At 44.8% G+C, this 18,468-nt stretch overlaps 1 protein-coding gene across 2 annotated transcripts in view; it reads left to right on the top strand.

The window, feature by feature from the left end:
- The window catches only part of DENND2A (DENN domain containing 2A), a 98,255-nt gene that overhangs the window by 42,687 nt on the left and 37,100 nt on the right, over positions 1-18,468 (top strand). For both annotated transcript variants that reach the window (XM_043872530.1, XM_043872531.1), the window contains 3 exons: positions 6,862-6,989; positions 8,560-8,681; positions 15,595-15,795. In XM_043872530.1, coding sequence (XP_043728465.1) covers positions 6,862-6,989; positions 8,560-8,681; positions 15,595-15,795 — 451 coding nt within the window. The remainder of the gene's footprint in view (positions 1-6,861; positions 6,990-8,559; positions 8,682-15,594; positions 15,796-18,468) is intronic.

Below are 18,468 nucleotides of genomic sequence, written 5' to 3'. Positions count from 1 at the left end.
GTCGCAAAGAGTCTGACACGACTGAGACTTCACTTTCTTTCTTTCTTCTTTCTGTGCAGTATTAGGTTATAGCAAGGAACACGGTAGACTGAGACCCTGCCCTCATGAAACTTACAAGCTAGTAATAGAACTACACACCTAGTTGTGTTATTCACCACTCTCAGCGCTGTGAGGAAGCCAGTGGTGCTAGGGGTGATTAGCCTGTCATGGAAACAGGGCCGGCTCGGGTACAAGGGCCTCAGGTCCCCAGGCAAGGGGGTGGGCTGGAAGATGAGGGATGCATTTTGAGTGAACAAACAAGCAAAGACCCTGAGGCAAGAAGGACTTGAGCCCACTGGAGGACAGAACATGAAAAGCAAGGGTTGGGCCAGAGGGATAGGAACGGTGTGAGCTGAGGCCCAGGGGCCTCTGGAGTCAGCTCTGAAAAAGCACTGTAGCCCAGGCAACCGTTGGGCCTGTTACTAAAGAGGAACAGGAAGCAGTTGTTTTTTAAGAAGGCGGGGGAGACAGTCCGATTTGTGTTTTTTAAGAGCTTGCCCCTCCATTCCGCAGCAGCGTAGATACTGGCAGGGGCACTAGGGGACAGGGTGGGTAGTTGTTGGGGGGTGGGAGGAAGATCACACACCTGGGGTCACCCTGCGGTCTAACTGCAGAGGGGGCTGAAAGAAGCCGGTGGATCCCAGGGATACTGTGTAGGTAGAACTCTGGTTAATTGGCTCAATGTGGGCAGTGATGGAGAAGAACCTGCACAGGACTTCCAGGTTTAAGGCATAGACACTTGGATGGATGGTGACAGCCTTTGCGTTCACTTTGAGCTTCCCCTGAGTCGTCTGTTTACTTGTTTATTTTACTTTTGGCTGCACTGGGTTTTCACAGCTGTGCGGGCTTTCTTCTAGTAGCAGTGCGCGGGCTCCTCTCTGAGTGTTTTCTCTTGTTGCAGAGCACTGGCTCCAGAGCACAAGCTCAGTGGTTGTGGCTCCCGGGCTCTAGAGCACGGGCTTAGCTGCCCCGACGCATGCGGAATCTTCCTGAACCAGGGAGCAGACCCATGTTCCCTGCCGTGGCAGGCAGATTCTTAACCACTGAACTGTCAGGGAAGTACCCACACATCATATAAATGGAGACATGGGGTGAGCTCTTATGTTAGTATTTCATTTACAAAAATATGAAAAAATCACAAAGGTTATTCAAAATGCTACTTGAAATTGCAAGGGGTTGGGGTTTTTTTTTTGGCCACACCACATGGCATGTAGGATCTTAGTTCCCCAACCAGGGATCGAACCCATGTCCCCTACAGTGGAAGTGTGAAGTGCTAACCATTGGACCACCAGGGAAGTCCCAGGGACTTCTTACCTTTGCATCACCAGCTGTGAGTTCAATTCCACTCTTTAAGAAGGTGCTTATGAAACATGCAACTGAATGTGGAACAAACATGGAAGTGTTTAAAGGAGAAAGAAGCCAATCTAGATGTGGTTATCATTAGCCTTTCAAATTTTCCTTTCAAAGTTAATACGTAAATAAAAGTATTAAAACCTTTTTCTGAGTTAAAAAATATTTTCATAGAAAAGACTCAGCTAAGTTATAGGATGATTAGTTTAATCAATGAGCCTCAGAACAACAGGACTGCAGTCCCAAGGGGCATTTCCGCAGATGATAGAAATGGTGCTGAGGAGGAACCAACCGCCTAATAAAGCTTTTATGTCGGTGAAAATATGTTACCAACACAGGACAATGAGAGATTGAGCTCTATGCTTGGAATTTTCTTTTCCTACTGCCTCTGGAAGCTGGGCATGTAAAGATTTCTGGTTTCTTCTTGATCATGTGTGGACAGTAGCTTCATGTTGCTTTAAAGTTTGTCTTTCAGGCTTCCTGTATAAGAATTAGCCACCTGAAAAGCAGCATTTTAATACAGAAATGGAAATTCTTTTTGAGAAGTCCTGTGATGAATTCTTTTGCATAGTAGAGTTTTGCACTATGATTAATAGTCCTCTAGTCAGCTTTTTTTTTTTTTAATGGAAGTTGGTAACATTTTAAAAGTGGCCTTTTCTAATACTATTTAGACTAGTGTTACCTTTTGTGTGTTGGTAATCAAATGCAAAATACAGCTGATACCTTGTATTATCATCTTATTCTTGAAAATACGGAAAGATCATAAATAACGTTCAAATTACAGCTTGAAATCCCAGAGTGTCTGACAGCAGCTACTTGGATTACAGGCTAATCCCATCCTAACAAACCCCAACAGATGATCCAGATCCTTGGTCACATATGCTCGAAGTAAGGGAGCCGTCCGCTGGGACTTGGAGAGCCTTTAGCATACAGACATCTTTATTGTTAGGGCATTTATTATTAAAACATTTAAACTACTCAGATACTATTTCATAAATGCGTACATGCTCAGTCACTCATTCATGTCCAACTCTTCGCAACTCCATGGACTGTAGCCCGCCAGGCTCTTCTGTCGGCGGGGTTCTAGGCAAGAATACTGGAGTGAGTTGCCATGCCCTCCTCCAGGGAATCTTCCTGACCCAGGAATCAAACCAGCATCTCTTGTGTCTCCTGCATTGGCAGGTGGATTCTTGACCACTATGCCACCTGGGAAGCCCCCTATTTCATAAATACTTTATAATAATTTTATTATTTTAAGATTTGACCTATACAAACATTGCTTCATTGATACCTCAAATGAGATGTGAGGTGTTTAACAGCAGACAGTGATAGAGCTCTCTGCAGGGCAAGGTCCAGCTGCAGCCCCTTTCTGCAATCAAAGAAAAGACCTAACTTGCCAGGGTCATGTTGGAATCCCAGGGAGTCAAGGCTTTACCTGTGGGCAGTGGCCACCCCCTGTCTCTCTGCTGCTGGGAGGAGAGCTTCCTGCCGCTGTGGCAGAAACTGCTCGGCTCCCAGTGAAGTGACCCCCACCTGTCCCTTCTTTTCCCTGTGAGGGTTCATAGCATCTCTTCATCATATAGTTTAGTTGCATTATGGAAAATAGAGGGAGATAGAGGGCTTACCTGGGCAATGCTCAGTAATGCGTAGTATTGTTTTATACAGGTATTAATTTGGAAATTCTCTGATGGTCCAGTGCTTAGGACTCGGAGCTCTCCCTGCCTAGGGCCCAGGTTTAGTCCCTGGTTGGGGAACTATGATCTCACAAGTCGTGAGGCCAATAAATAAACAAAAATTTTTAAAATTAGTTCAGATTCCTAACAAAAACCTTTGGAAACTCCACCTGTTTTAATTTGGGGCCGGTGACTGCAGCTCTTCTCCTGCCTTGCCTTAATTGCATGCTCTGCTTGATGCCTGTCGGTTTAAGAGCACCAGCCTCCGACCAGATTTCCTGGGCTCTCCTGCTGTAACTGGGAGCAAGTTACCTTAGGTCTCCGGACCTGTTTTCTCACGCACAACGTGTGTGTGGTAACAGTAATCCGTCACACGGTTGTTGTAAAGTTTGTGCTGATCCAAGAGAGGCCCTCGGTCAGCTCTCAGTGAGTACTGAGTGAATGATTCTGAACAGTGTGCCTTTTCCCTACCATGTAGTGTGCATGCTGAGGGCTCTAGCTGGTGTAAAATGTAGTCTGCCCAGCAGGGGAGACCCAGGAGTTCTGGCCCCTCTCGGCCAGTTACTTGACTCTGCTCTGGGCCACACCTCCAGCCCCAGTCCACCTGCTGGCTGTTGCCAGCCTGGGCTAACAGCACCCGGACTAGGAAGTGTTCAGGGTGGGTTCACAGCACAGCCCATTCCCATCTTAGAGAAACAGCTCAGACCTGCTTCCCCTCCCCGAGCCCCTTCTAGTAGAGCTCTGAAGCTCAGTCCTTCCTCTCCTCGTTGGACACCGCAAGGGGAAAAAGAAGGTGCTCATGGGTCAGTATCCCCTCCTTTGGGGCATGACCTTCTGTTCCTAAGACCCAGAACCCCAGGTGACAGTTTGAGCCTCCTGGCCTGACTTAAGGCCATAGAGATCCAGCCTAGAAGCCTGTCTTTGTACTCCTAAGTGCCGAGTTCAAGTATTAAGGAATGAGGGTGGGGTGGAGATAAGGGACGACGAATTCAGATGTACAGATATTAAAAGTATAGGGCCTAGGCAACTCCCTGGTTATCCAGTGGTTAGGAATCTGCACTTTCACTGCTGCGGCCTGGGTTCAATCCCTGGTCAGGGAGCTCAGATCCTGCAAGCTGCACAGCCAATCAATCAATCAGTAGTATAGATCCTAAGGAGGAGAAGCCTTGGGAAACTCCTACACCCAGAAAGAGGAAGAGGAAGAGGTCTGCCAGTGCAGGCCGGGAAGAGTGGTCTGACAGGGCGTGTGGAGTTAGGGCCGCCTTGCATCCACCTCCTCAGACCCTCCAGAGGTGTGCCCCATCCTTTGCTGAACAACGCGAACAACACTTTTGTAAAATATAGTAAAAAAGGATTACAAGAGGTATGAAATGAAAAAAACTCATCAGTATACAAACCTCAGTTTTGTTTTTTTTTTTGGTAAGTCCATTCTGTCAGATTGCTTGAAAAGTTTGCAAACACTTACTGTCAACTTCTGTACTTACCTCAGCACGGACTGGTAAGAGCTGGCAGCCCAGCCCTGACCCGCGGGTCACACTTTGAGCACTGCTGCCTTTCACTGTGGAAACCAGGTGGTGTCATGCAATGAAAGAAGCAGAGTGGTTAGGTTTCACCAGAAACTCCCTAGTGACCTTTAGGAGGAATTTCAGAAAAAGGATGCACACGGACAGGTTGAGAGAGTAAAGGAAAGAAAAACCAGTGAACTGTGGTAAACTAAGAGAATAACCTCTGCTCCTCCTCTCCCCCCAGTTAAAAGTGTTGGCAAGGAAGGAAGGCGAGAAACAGCAGAACTGCAAGGGCCTTGCTTCAAAGGAAGCCTTTTTAAGATAGAGGAACCCCATGCGTGTTTGGGCTTCCCAGGTGGCACAGTGGTAAAGAATCCACAGACTCGGGTTCAGTCCCTGGGTCGGGAAGATCCCCTGGAAAAGGAAATGGCAACCCACTCCAGTATTCTTGCCTGGAAAGTTCCAATGACAGAAGAACCTGGCAGGCTGCAGTCCATGGGATCGCAAAGAGTCAGACACAACTGAGCGACTGAGCGTCGCATGCATGTTTAAAGAAAGAGAAAGAAGCTAGTGGAAAAGGAAACATTTTAAATGCAAGAAATCCCCAAAGCTTGGCAAGTAGGCAGATAGCCTCTGCCTGGTTCTGCCCTTCTGTTGCACAGCACTCTCCACCCTGTTCCTGGAGTCCAGCAAGCTGACTGTCTGTCTGCTGTTCCCTGAAATGCACCAAGGTCTCTGTAACCACAGGACTTTCTCACATGCCTATCCCTCTTTGGGGGGACACTTGTTCCCCGACTAGGTTCTTTTTATTCTTCAAATCTCAGCTTCAGTGAGTGACTTTCTCATTGAGACCTCCCCTAATGCATCCCCCAACCTGAACTGAACCTTCCTCCATATCCTCCCAACCTGGGCTTTCCTGTCATTGAACTTACTTGTGTGTGAGCTGGTTGAACATCTGTGTTCCTCCTCAGAATGTAAGCTCTTTGAGGCAAGGACTCTGGCTGTTTTAGTCCCACATTATCAAACCCTGAGCACAGCGCCTCCCTCAGTAAATACAGCACTGGCTGCATAAATCATTAGTAGCTCCACAACAGTAATAAAAAGAGCGGGTGTGCCCAGTCACCCAGTTGTGTTCAGTTGTTTGCAACCCCAAGGACTGCAGCCCGGCAGGCTCTTCTGTCACCGGACCTCTCCAGGCAAGAATACTGGAATGGGTTGCTAATTCCTTCTGCGGGTATAATAATCGGTAACATTTTAGGTTTTAATTTTTTTATTGGACTATAGCTGATTTACAGTGTTGTTTCTGTGTTAATTCGGTACAGCAAAGTGAATCAGCCATGCGTGTGAATATATCCACTTTCTTCTAGATCCCACTCCCGTGTGGATCATTACAGAGCACCGAGTAGCATTTCTTATACCGTATGTTCTTATTAGTTACCTCGTTTGTATGTAGTAGTGTGAATGTGTCAGCCCCAATTTCCCAGTTTATCCCCCTTTCCATTATAACTAACATTTGTTGCATGCTTATTAGGTGCCAAGGATTTTATAAACATTTGTTTTTTGGACAGTCCTATCTACTGTCCTAATTACCATCTCCAAATCAGGACACTGAGTTTCAGCTCAGGTAATTTATCCAAGGAGGAAAAACTTGTGAATGAAGGATTTAGGATCTGTGTCTAGATTTATTCAATCCTAGAACAGCCCATGTGGATGTAGGATGGGGGGAGGGTGGTAATAAGCCAGGCCCCAGACAGAGATCCAGCCATGTTTGTACAGATCTCAGAGTTCGGTGGGGTGTCTCAGCTGACCTGTGGGTGTCTGATAATAACCACTTAGGTGAAAGAAATGGGGAGGGACCCAGGCCTCTCCTCTGCTCTGAACTGGCCATCACTGCTCCCTTCTGGTTATTAATGTGTGTTCTATAGAACATTTGAAAAATCCAGTAAAGCAAAAATGAAGAGAGGCCATCCCTCAGTCCTGAGATAGCAGCTCTATGTTTCACTTCCTTTCTTTTTTATCTCCCCCTATATATGTTTACTTACAAAGTTGGGTTTGTATTTAAATGTATACTCTACAATCTTCAGTTGGCATAATAGCATAAACATTCTCACAAGTAAAAGCCACATCTCATATTTGAAGATTTTCACACTGTCTTACAAGAAACAGAGTTGATTTTGGCATTAGAAATTTTTACAAGAAAAAAAAAAGAACAACTTTTATGGCATGTATTCTCTGAACCAGCCTAATCTGATTTAAGTTCTTGGGTTTTTTTCTTCCCACCTTGTACAACCCAGGAAGTCTTATGAGTTTGAAGACTTACTTCAGTCTTCCTCTGAGAACAGCAGAGTGGACTGGTACGCACAGACTAAGCTGGGGCTCACACGCACTTTATCAGAGGAGAACGTCTATGAAGACATTCTAGGTAAGAGGCCGAAGTGTCTGCGCGAGTCTGTCTGTGCGAAGGAACGGGGAGGAGGTGGGGCTGGCTGCTTGAAACACATACACCCTGGAAGACAAACATGTGCTCAAATGAGAGAGCCGGTAGGTTGGTGGAAGAGTGACCCTTGGTGAAATACGTGAGAGAAAATGAGAGGAAGGACTGGCGATGAATGGCCAAGGAGGCAGCGTGATAACAGTGGGAAACACACGAGACCTGGAGCCTCAATATCTATGACTGAATCTCGACTCTGCTATTTGTTAGCTGTGTGACATTAAGCCAGTGACTTAATGTCTCTGAACTTCGTTTCTCTCATCTCTGTACTAAGGAGGATGATAGATACTTAACAGGGTTGTTAGAGGACTGGAGAAGATGATATGTAAAATATCTGGCTTATGGCAGACTCTTGGTGAATTGTAGTGATTACTGAATGAAGGAAACCTGAAGATTACTGTACTCCTTCCAAAACTGTAGGAGTGTGGCAGTAACGCCATCAAACTTCAGACTGAAATGTATTTGAAAAGTAACTTTGGCCTTGCTCCCAAGAATTCTCTGATTCCAAAATGGGACTCAGATTCACAGAGCTTGTGTGCATTTAGATTTGGTGAGTTAAAATCTTCAGGGAGGATCACAGTTTCAGTGAGATGTACACTCAGACCATGTCTGCATATGTTGGGGTGGGGGTGGGCGGGGAAGAAACGAGCTGGTGAGAGGGAAAAACCCATCTGTGTGCCTATGCAAGGGGCAGATCGGGCAGATACACGCGTTCCTGCATGCACACAGTCATCAGCGCTGGAAGAAACTCCACGGCGGGAGGAGACGTGAGACTTGAAGCCGGAATACTAAGCCGAGCTATTTGAATTACTGAGTCCAAGCTGCCAGAGTCAGGTTCCTGCCAATGCAGTAGACGTCCCAGATCCCAAATGGGTTCGAGATCTGAACTTCTCTTAGTGTGTGCCTGGCAGGGTAGCTTTCGGTTACAAGGAACAGAAAACCCAGCTGAAACAACAAAGGGAGTTCGTTGGCTCACGGGACCAGAACTGGCTTTCTCTTCCTTCTTATCTCTCAGGTTAGCTCCCTTCTCAGCAGGTGTCCCACGATCGCCATGATGGCTGCCATCAGTTCCCCGGGATCTCTGCCTGCAGTGAAAAAGGAAAGCCTGTCTCCTGCAAGTCCCAGCAAACACCCCGAGGTTCACTCTCACTGGACTGGGTCAGGTCCCTGTTCACCTTCAGAGTCCAGGAATGCCATGCAACAGTGGGCTTAGGCCTGGAATACCAGCCCCTCCTGGGTGGTCACTGAGGCCAGGATTCAGAATGCTCAGATTGGATTAAGCTCTAAGACCAAGAGCGGAGTTAAGCTCACACATCTGAGAATGGGGAGACAGAAACTTACCCCAGTGAAAACGGAGATCTCTTACCAAGAGGAAGGCTAAATGCATAGCAAGACAACACACATCCCCACAAGGAGAGACCAAGGTGTTGGGTAGAGAGCTGATAAGGAGAGCTTCCTTGGTATTCCCAGTTTCTGATCTGTTCATTGCCTTTGACCGCAGATCCGCCCATGAAGGAAAACCCTTATGAGGACGTTGAGTTACACGGTCGCTGCCTCGGGAAGAAGTGTGTCTTGAACTTTCCAGGTTCTCCCACCTTTTCCATCCCTGACACACCTGCCAAGGTATGAACTCCCAGAGAAATGGTGCAGGGAGGGGGTCCCCAGCACCATGGCCTTGAGCAGGCTGGGGTTCTGGGTTACGCAGGAATGCCAGGCATCCTCACTGCAGGCTCCTGGATTTGTTCATCAGCGACCTGCCTCCACATCCTGCCTCTAGTTCTCCTGGAACCCTCTGCTCAACAAGGCTTCCTAAAGTAGCATTGTAGCTTCTGGCTCAGAATTCTCCCCAGCTGTAAATAAGATGGTACATCCACATTACACAGCTGTGAAGAAGAATGTCCTGATATAAAACAAACTCATATATGTTTGTGAATGCACAAGAATGTGTCTGTGAGGGTCCCTAAGAATGAGTAAGCAGGTACCTCTGCAGAGTTGTCTGAGTATCTAGAGGTCAGGAAAGAACACTGACATTTTCTCAGAATATCTTTTTGAACCTTTTGCAGTTTTGTAGTATGTGCATACAGATAATATTACTGTATTCTCATACATGATAACTTCAACACATTGCCTATGGAACTGAATTCATATTCTTCTTTTTTAACACATGTAGTTTTATTCATAATGAAGCAAACTGGAAACAACCCCAATGTCCTTCAGTGGGTGAGTGGTTATATATGGTGCAGTACATTTATATGATAGAGTATTATTCAGCGTTAAAAAGGAATAAGCTATTGATGTGTGCCAACCTGGATAAATCTCCAGAGAATTATGGCAAGTGAACAAAGCCACTCTCATAGGTTTACATACTACATGATTCCATTTATATACTTTTGAAATGACAAAATTAAAGAAACAGAACACATTAGTATGAATTCATATTCTTTAACATAACATTACACATTCTTCATAATGGATCCCTGGGCACCCATTTCCCACAGTTCCTACATATAAAATCTTCTCTCCAGCCAAAGCCTACTAACTATCTCTGATGTTGTAGCCCCAGGAGCAGCAAAAGTTTTTCTCTAAAGAGTCAGGGAGTGAATATATGGTCTCTGTCTTGACTATTCAGCACTGCCATTGTGGTGTGGAGCAGCCACAGACTATATGTAAACCAGTAAGTGAGGCTGTGTTTCAATAAAACTTTATTCATAGACACTGAAATTTGATTTTTATAATTTTCACATGTCATGAAATATATATATATATATATATATATATATATATTTAGTTATTTAAAAGTGAAACTGTTCTTGGCTCGTGGCCTGTACAAAAACAGGTGGTAGCCCAGATATGATCCACAGGCCCTTTGCCCACCCCTGCACTAGGTCATTTCTACCTCTGCTCTTGGTTCTTGCCTGGACCTCTCCCTTCCAGTCCTTTAAGGCCCAGTCAATCATGCCTCCTTCAGAATACCTCCAGGCCATCTTAGTCCCTGGGACTTGTTCCCCTCTGCTCTCCTGTAACACTCAGTGGGCTAAGCATTCATTTTACACTAATTTGTGTATTCCATCTTATGACCTCTCTTACTTTGATGGTTTGAAGTCTGACTTAAGTCATGTTGCTGTTTAGTTGCTAAGTCGTGTCCAGCTCTTTGCTACCCCATAGACTGCAGCGCACCAGGCTTCCCTATCCTTCACTAGCTCGTGGAGTTTGTTCAGATTCATGTCCATTGAGTCAGTGATGCTGTCTAACCGTATATTAAGTCATGTAATATGTCTTAAAAATACCTCCTCAAGTAGACTGTAGACTCCTCAAGGTCAGAAGTATGTATTTGGTTTCTTTGTGTTTCCCGTAAGTAGTTGTTATACAGTAGTTTAGTTGTTGAAGAAATTAAATGGAGACCGAATCCTGGCCTTCCATCAAAAGGGTCTGTTTCCAGCCTAAGAAAAGAAGCCAACCTCCTCTCTAGGCTCCGCTTGAGGTCAGCATTGACTGGCAGGCGGGGGTTACACACATAAGGCCTGATAATCACAAAGGGAATCTTTCTCAAGAGAGTGGAAGGTAGAACCTTTCACGAAGACTGGATCTTACCGGCCTAAATCAATTGCTACAGTACTTGTCAAAATCAATTAACTGCTGTCTTCTCCTCCTATGGAAAAGAGCGTGATCATGAATAATCCATGACAGCCAATAATTGGCAAATAGTTTCTACTTGCCTTTGAAATGTGTTGTGTGTGTTTTCACTGGAATATGGAAGTGCTCAGCATTTAGGGAATCCTTCATTTCCCTCCGTGACTAAGTCTGGCTTAGAAGAAGGCTGTCTGTAGACTTTCTGATGATGGCCATTCTGACTGGTGTGAGGTGATGCCTCATTACAGTTTTGGTTTCTGTTTCTCTAATAATGAGTGATGTTGAACATCTTTCCTTTTTTTTTTTTAAGCGCCCATATCAAAAAAGAATTTTTTTTTCATTTATTTTTATTAGTTGGAGGCTAATTACTTCACAACATTGCAGTGGGTTTTGTCATACATTGACATGAATCAGCCATGGAGTTGCATGTATTCCCCATCCCGATCCTCCCTCCCACCTCCCTCTCCATCCGATTCCTCTGGGTCTTCCCAGTGCACCAGCTTCTGTTCATGTGCCTCTTGGCTATCTGTCTTTCTTCTTTGGAGGAAAGTCTATAAACAATAAGTGCTGGAGAGAGTGTGAAGAAAAGTGAATCCTCTTACACTGTTGATAGGAATGTAAATTGATACAACCACTATAGAAAATAGTATGAAGTTTCTGTAGAAAGCTAAAAATAGAGCTACCATATGATTCAGCAATCCCACTCCTGGGAATATATCCAGAGAAAACCATAATTTGAAAAGATACATGCCCCAGTGGTCCTTGCAGCACTATTTGCAATAGCTAGGTCATGGAAGCAACCTAAGTGCCCATCAACAGAGGAATAGATAAGGAAGATGTGGTACATGTATACAATGGAATTTACTCAGTCATAAAAAGGACAAAGTAATACCATTTGCAGTAAATATAGATGGACCTCGAGATTGAAGTGCTGAGTGAAGTAAATCAGAGAAAGACAAATGTCACATGATATTGCTTATACCTGAAATCTAAAAAAAAAGGCACAAATGAACTTATTTATAAAACAGAGATAGAGTCATAGATGTAAAAAATGAACCTATGGTTACCAGTGGGGAAAGGTAGGGGGTAGATTGAGTTTGACATATACACACTACTGTGTATAAAACGGATAACTAATAAGGACCTATGTATAGCACAGGGAACTCTGCTTAATACTCTGCAATGACCTAGATGGGTAAAAAATCTAAAAAAGAATGGATATGTGTGTGTGTGTGTGTGTGTGTGTGTGTGTGTGTGTGTGTGTATATATATATATACATATATATATATATATATATATAACTGAATCATTTTTCTGTACAGCAGAAACTAATACAACAGTGTAAATCCACTCTACTCCAATAAAAATCTTCAAAAAAAGAAAAAGAAGCCTGTCACACCCAGTCTGACCCGTTATCTTACTCAGTTCTATCCCACTTCATGCAGGGAGTGAACTCCATGCCCTCTTCAGAACAATGGAAAACATCTACCCAAAGCAGGTCTGCCTGCAGAACTGGGTGTTCCTCCCTAGTATCAGAAAATAAAGGCTTAGTAGCCCTTTTCTCTTTTTTCCCCCAAATTATTTGGGCTGTGCTGCATCTTAGTTGCAGCTCAGGATGTTTGTTGCAGCAATGTGGGCTTGTTAGTTGCAGCATGCGTGTAGGATCAAATTCCCCAATCAGGGATTGAACCCAGGCCCCCTGCATTGGGAGGGTGAAATCTTATCCACTGGACCACCGGGGAACTCCCTTAGCAGCTCTTTTCTTCCCCTTGCTGCCAAGCTAAAGAAAACCTTGGTCCTCTGTCCCTAAAATAGTGCAACAGAAGATTTCCCTGGTGGTACAATAGATTGGAATCTGCCTGCCAGTGTAGGGGACACAAGTTCAATCCCTGGTCTGGAAAGAATCCACATGCCAGGGATAAACTAAGCCCGTGCTCCACAGCTGCTGAGCCTGTACTCTAGACCTGGGGAGTTGCAGCCACTGAGCCACAACTAGAGAAAGCCTGCACGCAGCAGCCAAGACCCAGTGCAACCAAAAATAAAATAATTACATTTTAATAACTTTTAATAATTAAAAATTTTTAAAAAGCAGTGAAACACAGTCGGTAACCCTGTCAATGAGAACTTGAAGTCCAGAGGCGCTATCCTGCAGAAAGATAACCCAGTTGCCCAGTGCACATCTGATTGCCACTCATATTTGCAGGCTGTTGGGGCCTTTGCAAGCCATCAGGAAGACTGTGCATCATGCACAGTCCTCTGCTTTCCCACATCTGGGTGTCTGGTTTGTGTCCCCGTCCTGGGGCACAGCCGCAGACCTCTCCACCACCTCCATTAGCGCACCAGTATTCATGGAGCATCTGCCACATCTGGGCTGCATCTGGGACTTAGAACTTACTGAAGCAATCTTTCCTTGACAACCTCCTCTACCAGCCACAGAAGGGTCCTAAGACATCTTGGAGGGGGCGGTTATTTAACTAGATTGTGCCTCTTTCTAGTAGAGAAGTGAGGGCTGACTGAACAGGTTTTCCTCAGACACGAGAGACATGCAGCTGGGGGCTGATGCTAACGCTTACAAACACACGAGGCAAGCTGCTGAGAAGGGGCTATTTTCTTTTCTTGCTATTCCCACACATAGAACAGCACAGCAACTATGGTAGAAACTATTTTTTTGTAATAAAGGAAACCTAATGTTCTTTCTTATGTACTGACACTCAAGGGGGGAAAAAATCACTAGTTGACCTGGGTAGCTCACCCACACCATCTTCCACCAACAAACCATCTGTCACCTCGTGTGGCTATGTAGGGGCAGTGTCTGGTCAAGTGTGCAGGTCTTGGAGCCTGACTGCCTCCGTTCAAACTCACCTAGACAGCTTGCTAGTTGTGTGACTGTGGGCAAATGATCTTACCGCTGTATATCCGTATGTCACTGGTAAAAATCGGGAATGATAATACACTCCTCTGAGATGGTGAAGAACAGGGAAGCCTGTCCTTTCCTGAAAAAAGAGAAATATTTCTTCAATGGCATGCTGCAGTCCATGGGCTCACAAAGAGTCAGACACGACTGAGCGACTGAACAACTGAGAGGTCTTGTGAAGGTTAATCAAATTAATTCTTGTATACCACTTAGACTAGTGCCTGCAGCATAACTATTATTTATGTACATTTGCTTAAGCTATAGAATTAGGCTTTCAATATGTGTCATTTTAAAAAATTACCTCGTTTTCTAAAAGCAGAACATTCTCACTGTAAAATTCTTTTTAAATACCAAGAAGTGTAGTTTAAAAAATCATCTGTAATTGGGAATTTGTATTTTTGCTTTATACTCACTTGTATTTTTTTTTCTAAAACAGATGGTTATTATGTATATATGTGTGTGTATGTGTGTGTGTTTTAAAAGCTTTTTACCAATTGCATGTAACCCCAACACCCAGAGAAAACCACTGTTGACACTTTGGTTTACTTCCTCCGAGACCATGTCACACTGTGTGTGTATGTGCATGTGTGTGTACATAAAAAAAAGATTTGGGATGATATCGTATATACATTTTTTTCATATATACTTTTTTGCCACTCTGTTACATTTATCATGAATATTTCCCCATGCCATTAATTTCTTTTAAAAAATTATTTGTATTGCCTGCAAGGTATGCCATTGTTTTAATGTAATGCCACGGTGGTACGTTAGTGTAATGTCCCCACTTGTCAGAACTTGCGTGCCTGCCTGTGTATTCCTGTGGGTGTATAAAGGAGTGTCTGAGTGTTCATGTGAATGTGTGTACCCGTGGGCACAGGTGAACAACTGTATGTGTGTGTGAATGGCACCCCAGTGCTTCCCGGGAGAGTCCTCTGTAAGCAAGCGGAGGAGTGAGGTTGAGATAGCTAAAGAGGAGGTGGGATAGTTTATATCAGGGACCCTTTGAGTTTCCTGCTGTCAGTCTCCTGGGGCAGTAAGACAGGGACATGTGAGGACTGGAAGGGGTTAAGCCACCAGTCACATTCACAGACAAGAAGGGTGAATGAACCCTGGCTGAGTCCAGGTCAGCTCCGTCTTCGAGGCACAAGGCACGTAGCTTCCTCGCCACCCCCTCCTCCCTAAGGGGGACCGGGGGGACGGGATATATTAGGAGACTGAAACGGATACATACACATTACTATATATAAAATAGATAACTAATTAATAAGGATTCACTTTGCCGTACAGCAGAAACTTAACACAACAGTATAAATCAACTTTACTCCAATAAAGATTTCAAGAAAAAAAGAAAACTATTTCTTCAATGGCTTTTTCATTTTTTTTTCTGATGAGCGAAGCTAAGAATCTTTTATATGTATCTGAAAATTATTGTGTTTCCTTTTCTGTAAACCTTCAGTCCTTATCTTTTGCCTGTTTTTCTTTTGAATTGTTAGTCTTCTCATTAACTTGTAGCATGTATTAGAAAAAGTGAGTTATATAAATCGCAGATTTTTTAATTGTTTTTTTGTTGGCCTTTTGACTTTAAAACAGCTCATTTTTAAGAATCAGACATTGAGGCTCAGAGAAGTGAAATTCCTTGTATTAGAAGGGATTTCACTTGCCAGTGACAGGGATAAAGCTAAACTTAAGTCTTGTAACTCCCAGTACATGGTGTCGGAAAGCCTCATTTGTAAAGAGAGAGCCAGGTGAGTTTCCACTTGTCTGAAAAGAGAGAGTGGATTATACTTGCATCCTTTATCATCTTCATTTTCCATAGTTGGATGATAAATGTTTATTAGGTCCTTAACAGCACAGACGACCTCAGCGTACCCTTGGGGACTTAGACTAGCTTCTCCTCTTGACCTTCTTGGTCTCCGTCACGGGCAGCACCACTTATCTCTCAGGGGTCTCTTTGTATTTATTTGCTCTTCTTTCCTCTTCTCCCCTCACAGCAGTCCTTGTCCAAACCAGCCTTTTTTCGGCAAAATTCAGAAAGGAGGAACTTCAAACTGCTGGACACAAGGAAGTTGAGTCGGGACGGAACTGGGTCCCCTTCCAAAATCAGCCCTCCCTCCACCCCCAGCAGCCCTGATGACACTTTCTTTAACCTCGGGGACCTGCAGAATGGCAGGAAGAAGAGAAAGATACCCAAGGTAAGGCTTGCAACAAGCTGCGTGTTCAGGGGTGCACCGCCCACACACACTTCCCTGCAAAGGAATGCTACAGAGGAGTCTGGGCAGAGATCAAATCACTGGGCCCTCCTACCTGCTTCACCACAGGCCAGGTAGACATGGGGAAGCCAGCAGCTGAGCTCACTGGGCCTTGGTCATAATAATTGGGGTCCTGTAGGGTTTACTGGGTGGCGCTAGTGGTAAAGAACCTGCCTGCAATGCAGGAGACGCAGCAGAAGATACGGGTTCAACCCCTGGGTGAGGAAGATTCCCTGGAGAAGGAAATGGCTACCTGCTCTAGTATTCCTGCCTAGAAAATTCCATGGACAGAGGAGCCCGTCGGGCTACAGTCCATGGGATCTCGAAGAGTCAAACATGACTGAGTGTGCACAGACACAGCCTTCCTCTGAGCCATCCCTTCCCCTGCTTAACGACTCGTGATCCCAAACTGTGTTTCCAAGGCCCAGCCTCCAAAGGCCACATCTCCCTCCTTCGTGGCCTCGAAAGCAGAGCTCCATCCGTTGTGCTCTGACTCAGACTCCATCACCTCCCACTGCAGAGGGGCACTGCGTGGAGCCTGTGCTCTGAGGTAGCTCTTGTCAGAAATGCACCTTTTCTGGGACTTCCCCGATGGTCCAGTGGTTAAGGCTCTGTGATGCCCCTGCATGGGGCACCGGTTCAATCCCTGGTTGGGGAACTGAGATCCCACGTGCCCTATGGCGTGGCCAAAAAAAAAAAAATTAAAATTAAACAATGGAGGGCTTATATGAACAAGGTTCTCCTCTTTAAAACATATATATATATTAAACTATATGTATCTATCTTTTCTGGCTCTTTTCAGCCCCGAAGGCAAAACAGGCCCAGTGGCTTGGGTGTGCGTGAACTGTGACTGCTCTTTCTTACATTGGTGTTACATTTCCTCTTGCTCAGTCCAGCCCCTGCAATGCCCGTCATTCTATACTGGCCACTTCGGTACCAGCTTCCTACAGGAGCTTCGTTTTAATATATTTAAAATTTTTTGCTTTTTGGCTGTGCTGGGTCTTTGTTGCTTCACGTGGTCCTTCTCCAGTGGTGAATGGGGGCCACTCTTCATTGCGGTATGCTGGCTTCTCCTTGCAGTGGCCTCCCCCATTGCGGAGCATGGACTCCAGGCACACGGACTGCAGTAGTTACAGCTCTTGTGCTCAGTAGTTACGGCGCATGGGCTTAGTTGCTCCAGAGCATGTGGGATCTTCCCAGACCAGGGGGATCGAACCAGTGTCCCCTGCATTGCAAGGCAGAGTCTCAACCACTGGACCACCAGCGACGACCCCACTACAGGAACTTTTAGAGAAGGAATTCTTCATTTCAGAGTCTGCAGATGGACATCAGGGGGTCATGAAACGCATTAAATCATGTAAAGCTGCATGGATGAGTTTGAGGGGATAAAAGGAAGGGAGGTGGGTTGTCTATAGGTTTCATCAGATTTTTCAAAGGGACCTACTGACCTAAAAGTCAAGGCACATTTTCACCAACTGGTCCCTCCTGACTCAGTTTGGTTCATCAGTAGTTTGAGCCATAATACCACCTCCATCCCTTACATTCTTTTTCAAGTGAAATTAAGTCACCTTGATAATCAAGAGTGCATTCTGAAGGGTAAGGGCAGTTAGAGTCAGGTGGTCAAAAAGAGGCCTAACACCTGCAGCCTGGCGGTTGGGAGAGGGCAGAGAGAGGGCCCAGGGCAGGACTCAGGGCTCGTACCCCTTCCCCGTCTCCTGGCTCTGCCTTGCCCCACCCAGGGTGCAGCGCACATTGCACGTTGGTCATCGGATGTTTGCTGGATGAGTTCCCACTAGCGTGTGGATCCCAGTCTCCTTCGCCCCTGGCAGAGTCGCTCTCTGTCTCCTTTTGACTGTCTTTGAGTCGCTGCCCTGAGCTGTCATTGTGGCTGCTCATGGGGACCCCAAAGTGCAGAGTCTTGAGTCACTCCCTTAATGCTTCTCTTCTTGTTCTAGCAAGGCTCACACATATCTGTACCGTCAAAAACCTGCTGTTGTGGAATAATTGTACAAATGGCTGGTAACATCTATACAACCTCACCATTATTTTAGCAAATAAAACAGGAACAATCAAATGAATCAGCTTTAGGTTAAAAGAGCTTTGATACAACTCTTAAGTTTGACTGTGTGATCTCTTAATAAGTATTTAACCTCTGTCTTCCACTGCCTTCATATTATTTTATTATTTAGAAAATATTTTTTGATTAAGGAGAGGAAAATATGTGTGCATATTTTATATGAAGGTAGAGAGGAAGAAAAATAGAATTATTTCTGCCACTTTCTATTTGTTTAATTTACAAGCAGCAGTTTGTTTCCTCTTAGTTTATTGCCTGAAATAAAAGTGAGTTGCCACCCACTTAAGTAGTGCCCAGGTACTTATTCAAATAGGCTTTGACAGATATAATCAAATCTGGAAAAAAATCAGCTTTGACAGATACAATCAAATCCAGAGAAAAATCACCATGTTTTACCTGTCACTTTCACAACAACAACAAAATCCTATTAAAACTTTAATCATAAAGGTGAAGTACACAATTCTTCAAAGGAATGCTTATTTCTTTTATTTTTTGACTGCACCACAAAGCATGTGGGATCTTAGTTCCCCAACAAGGGATCG

Source organism: Cervus elaphus, chromosome 18 (genome assembly GCF_910594005.1).
Source record: "Cervus elaphus chromosome 18, mCerEla1.1, whole genome shotgun sequence".
NCBI classification, from domain to species: Eukaryota; Metazoa; Chordata; class Mammalia; order Artiodactyla; family Cervidae; genus Cervus; species Cervus elaphus.
Note: the sequence above shows the minus strand (reverse complement) of the source record. Positions and strands in the feature narration are given on the sequence as shown.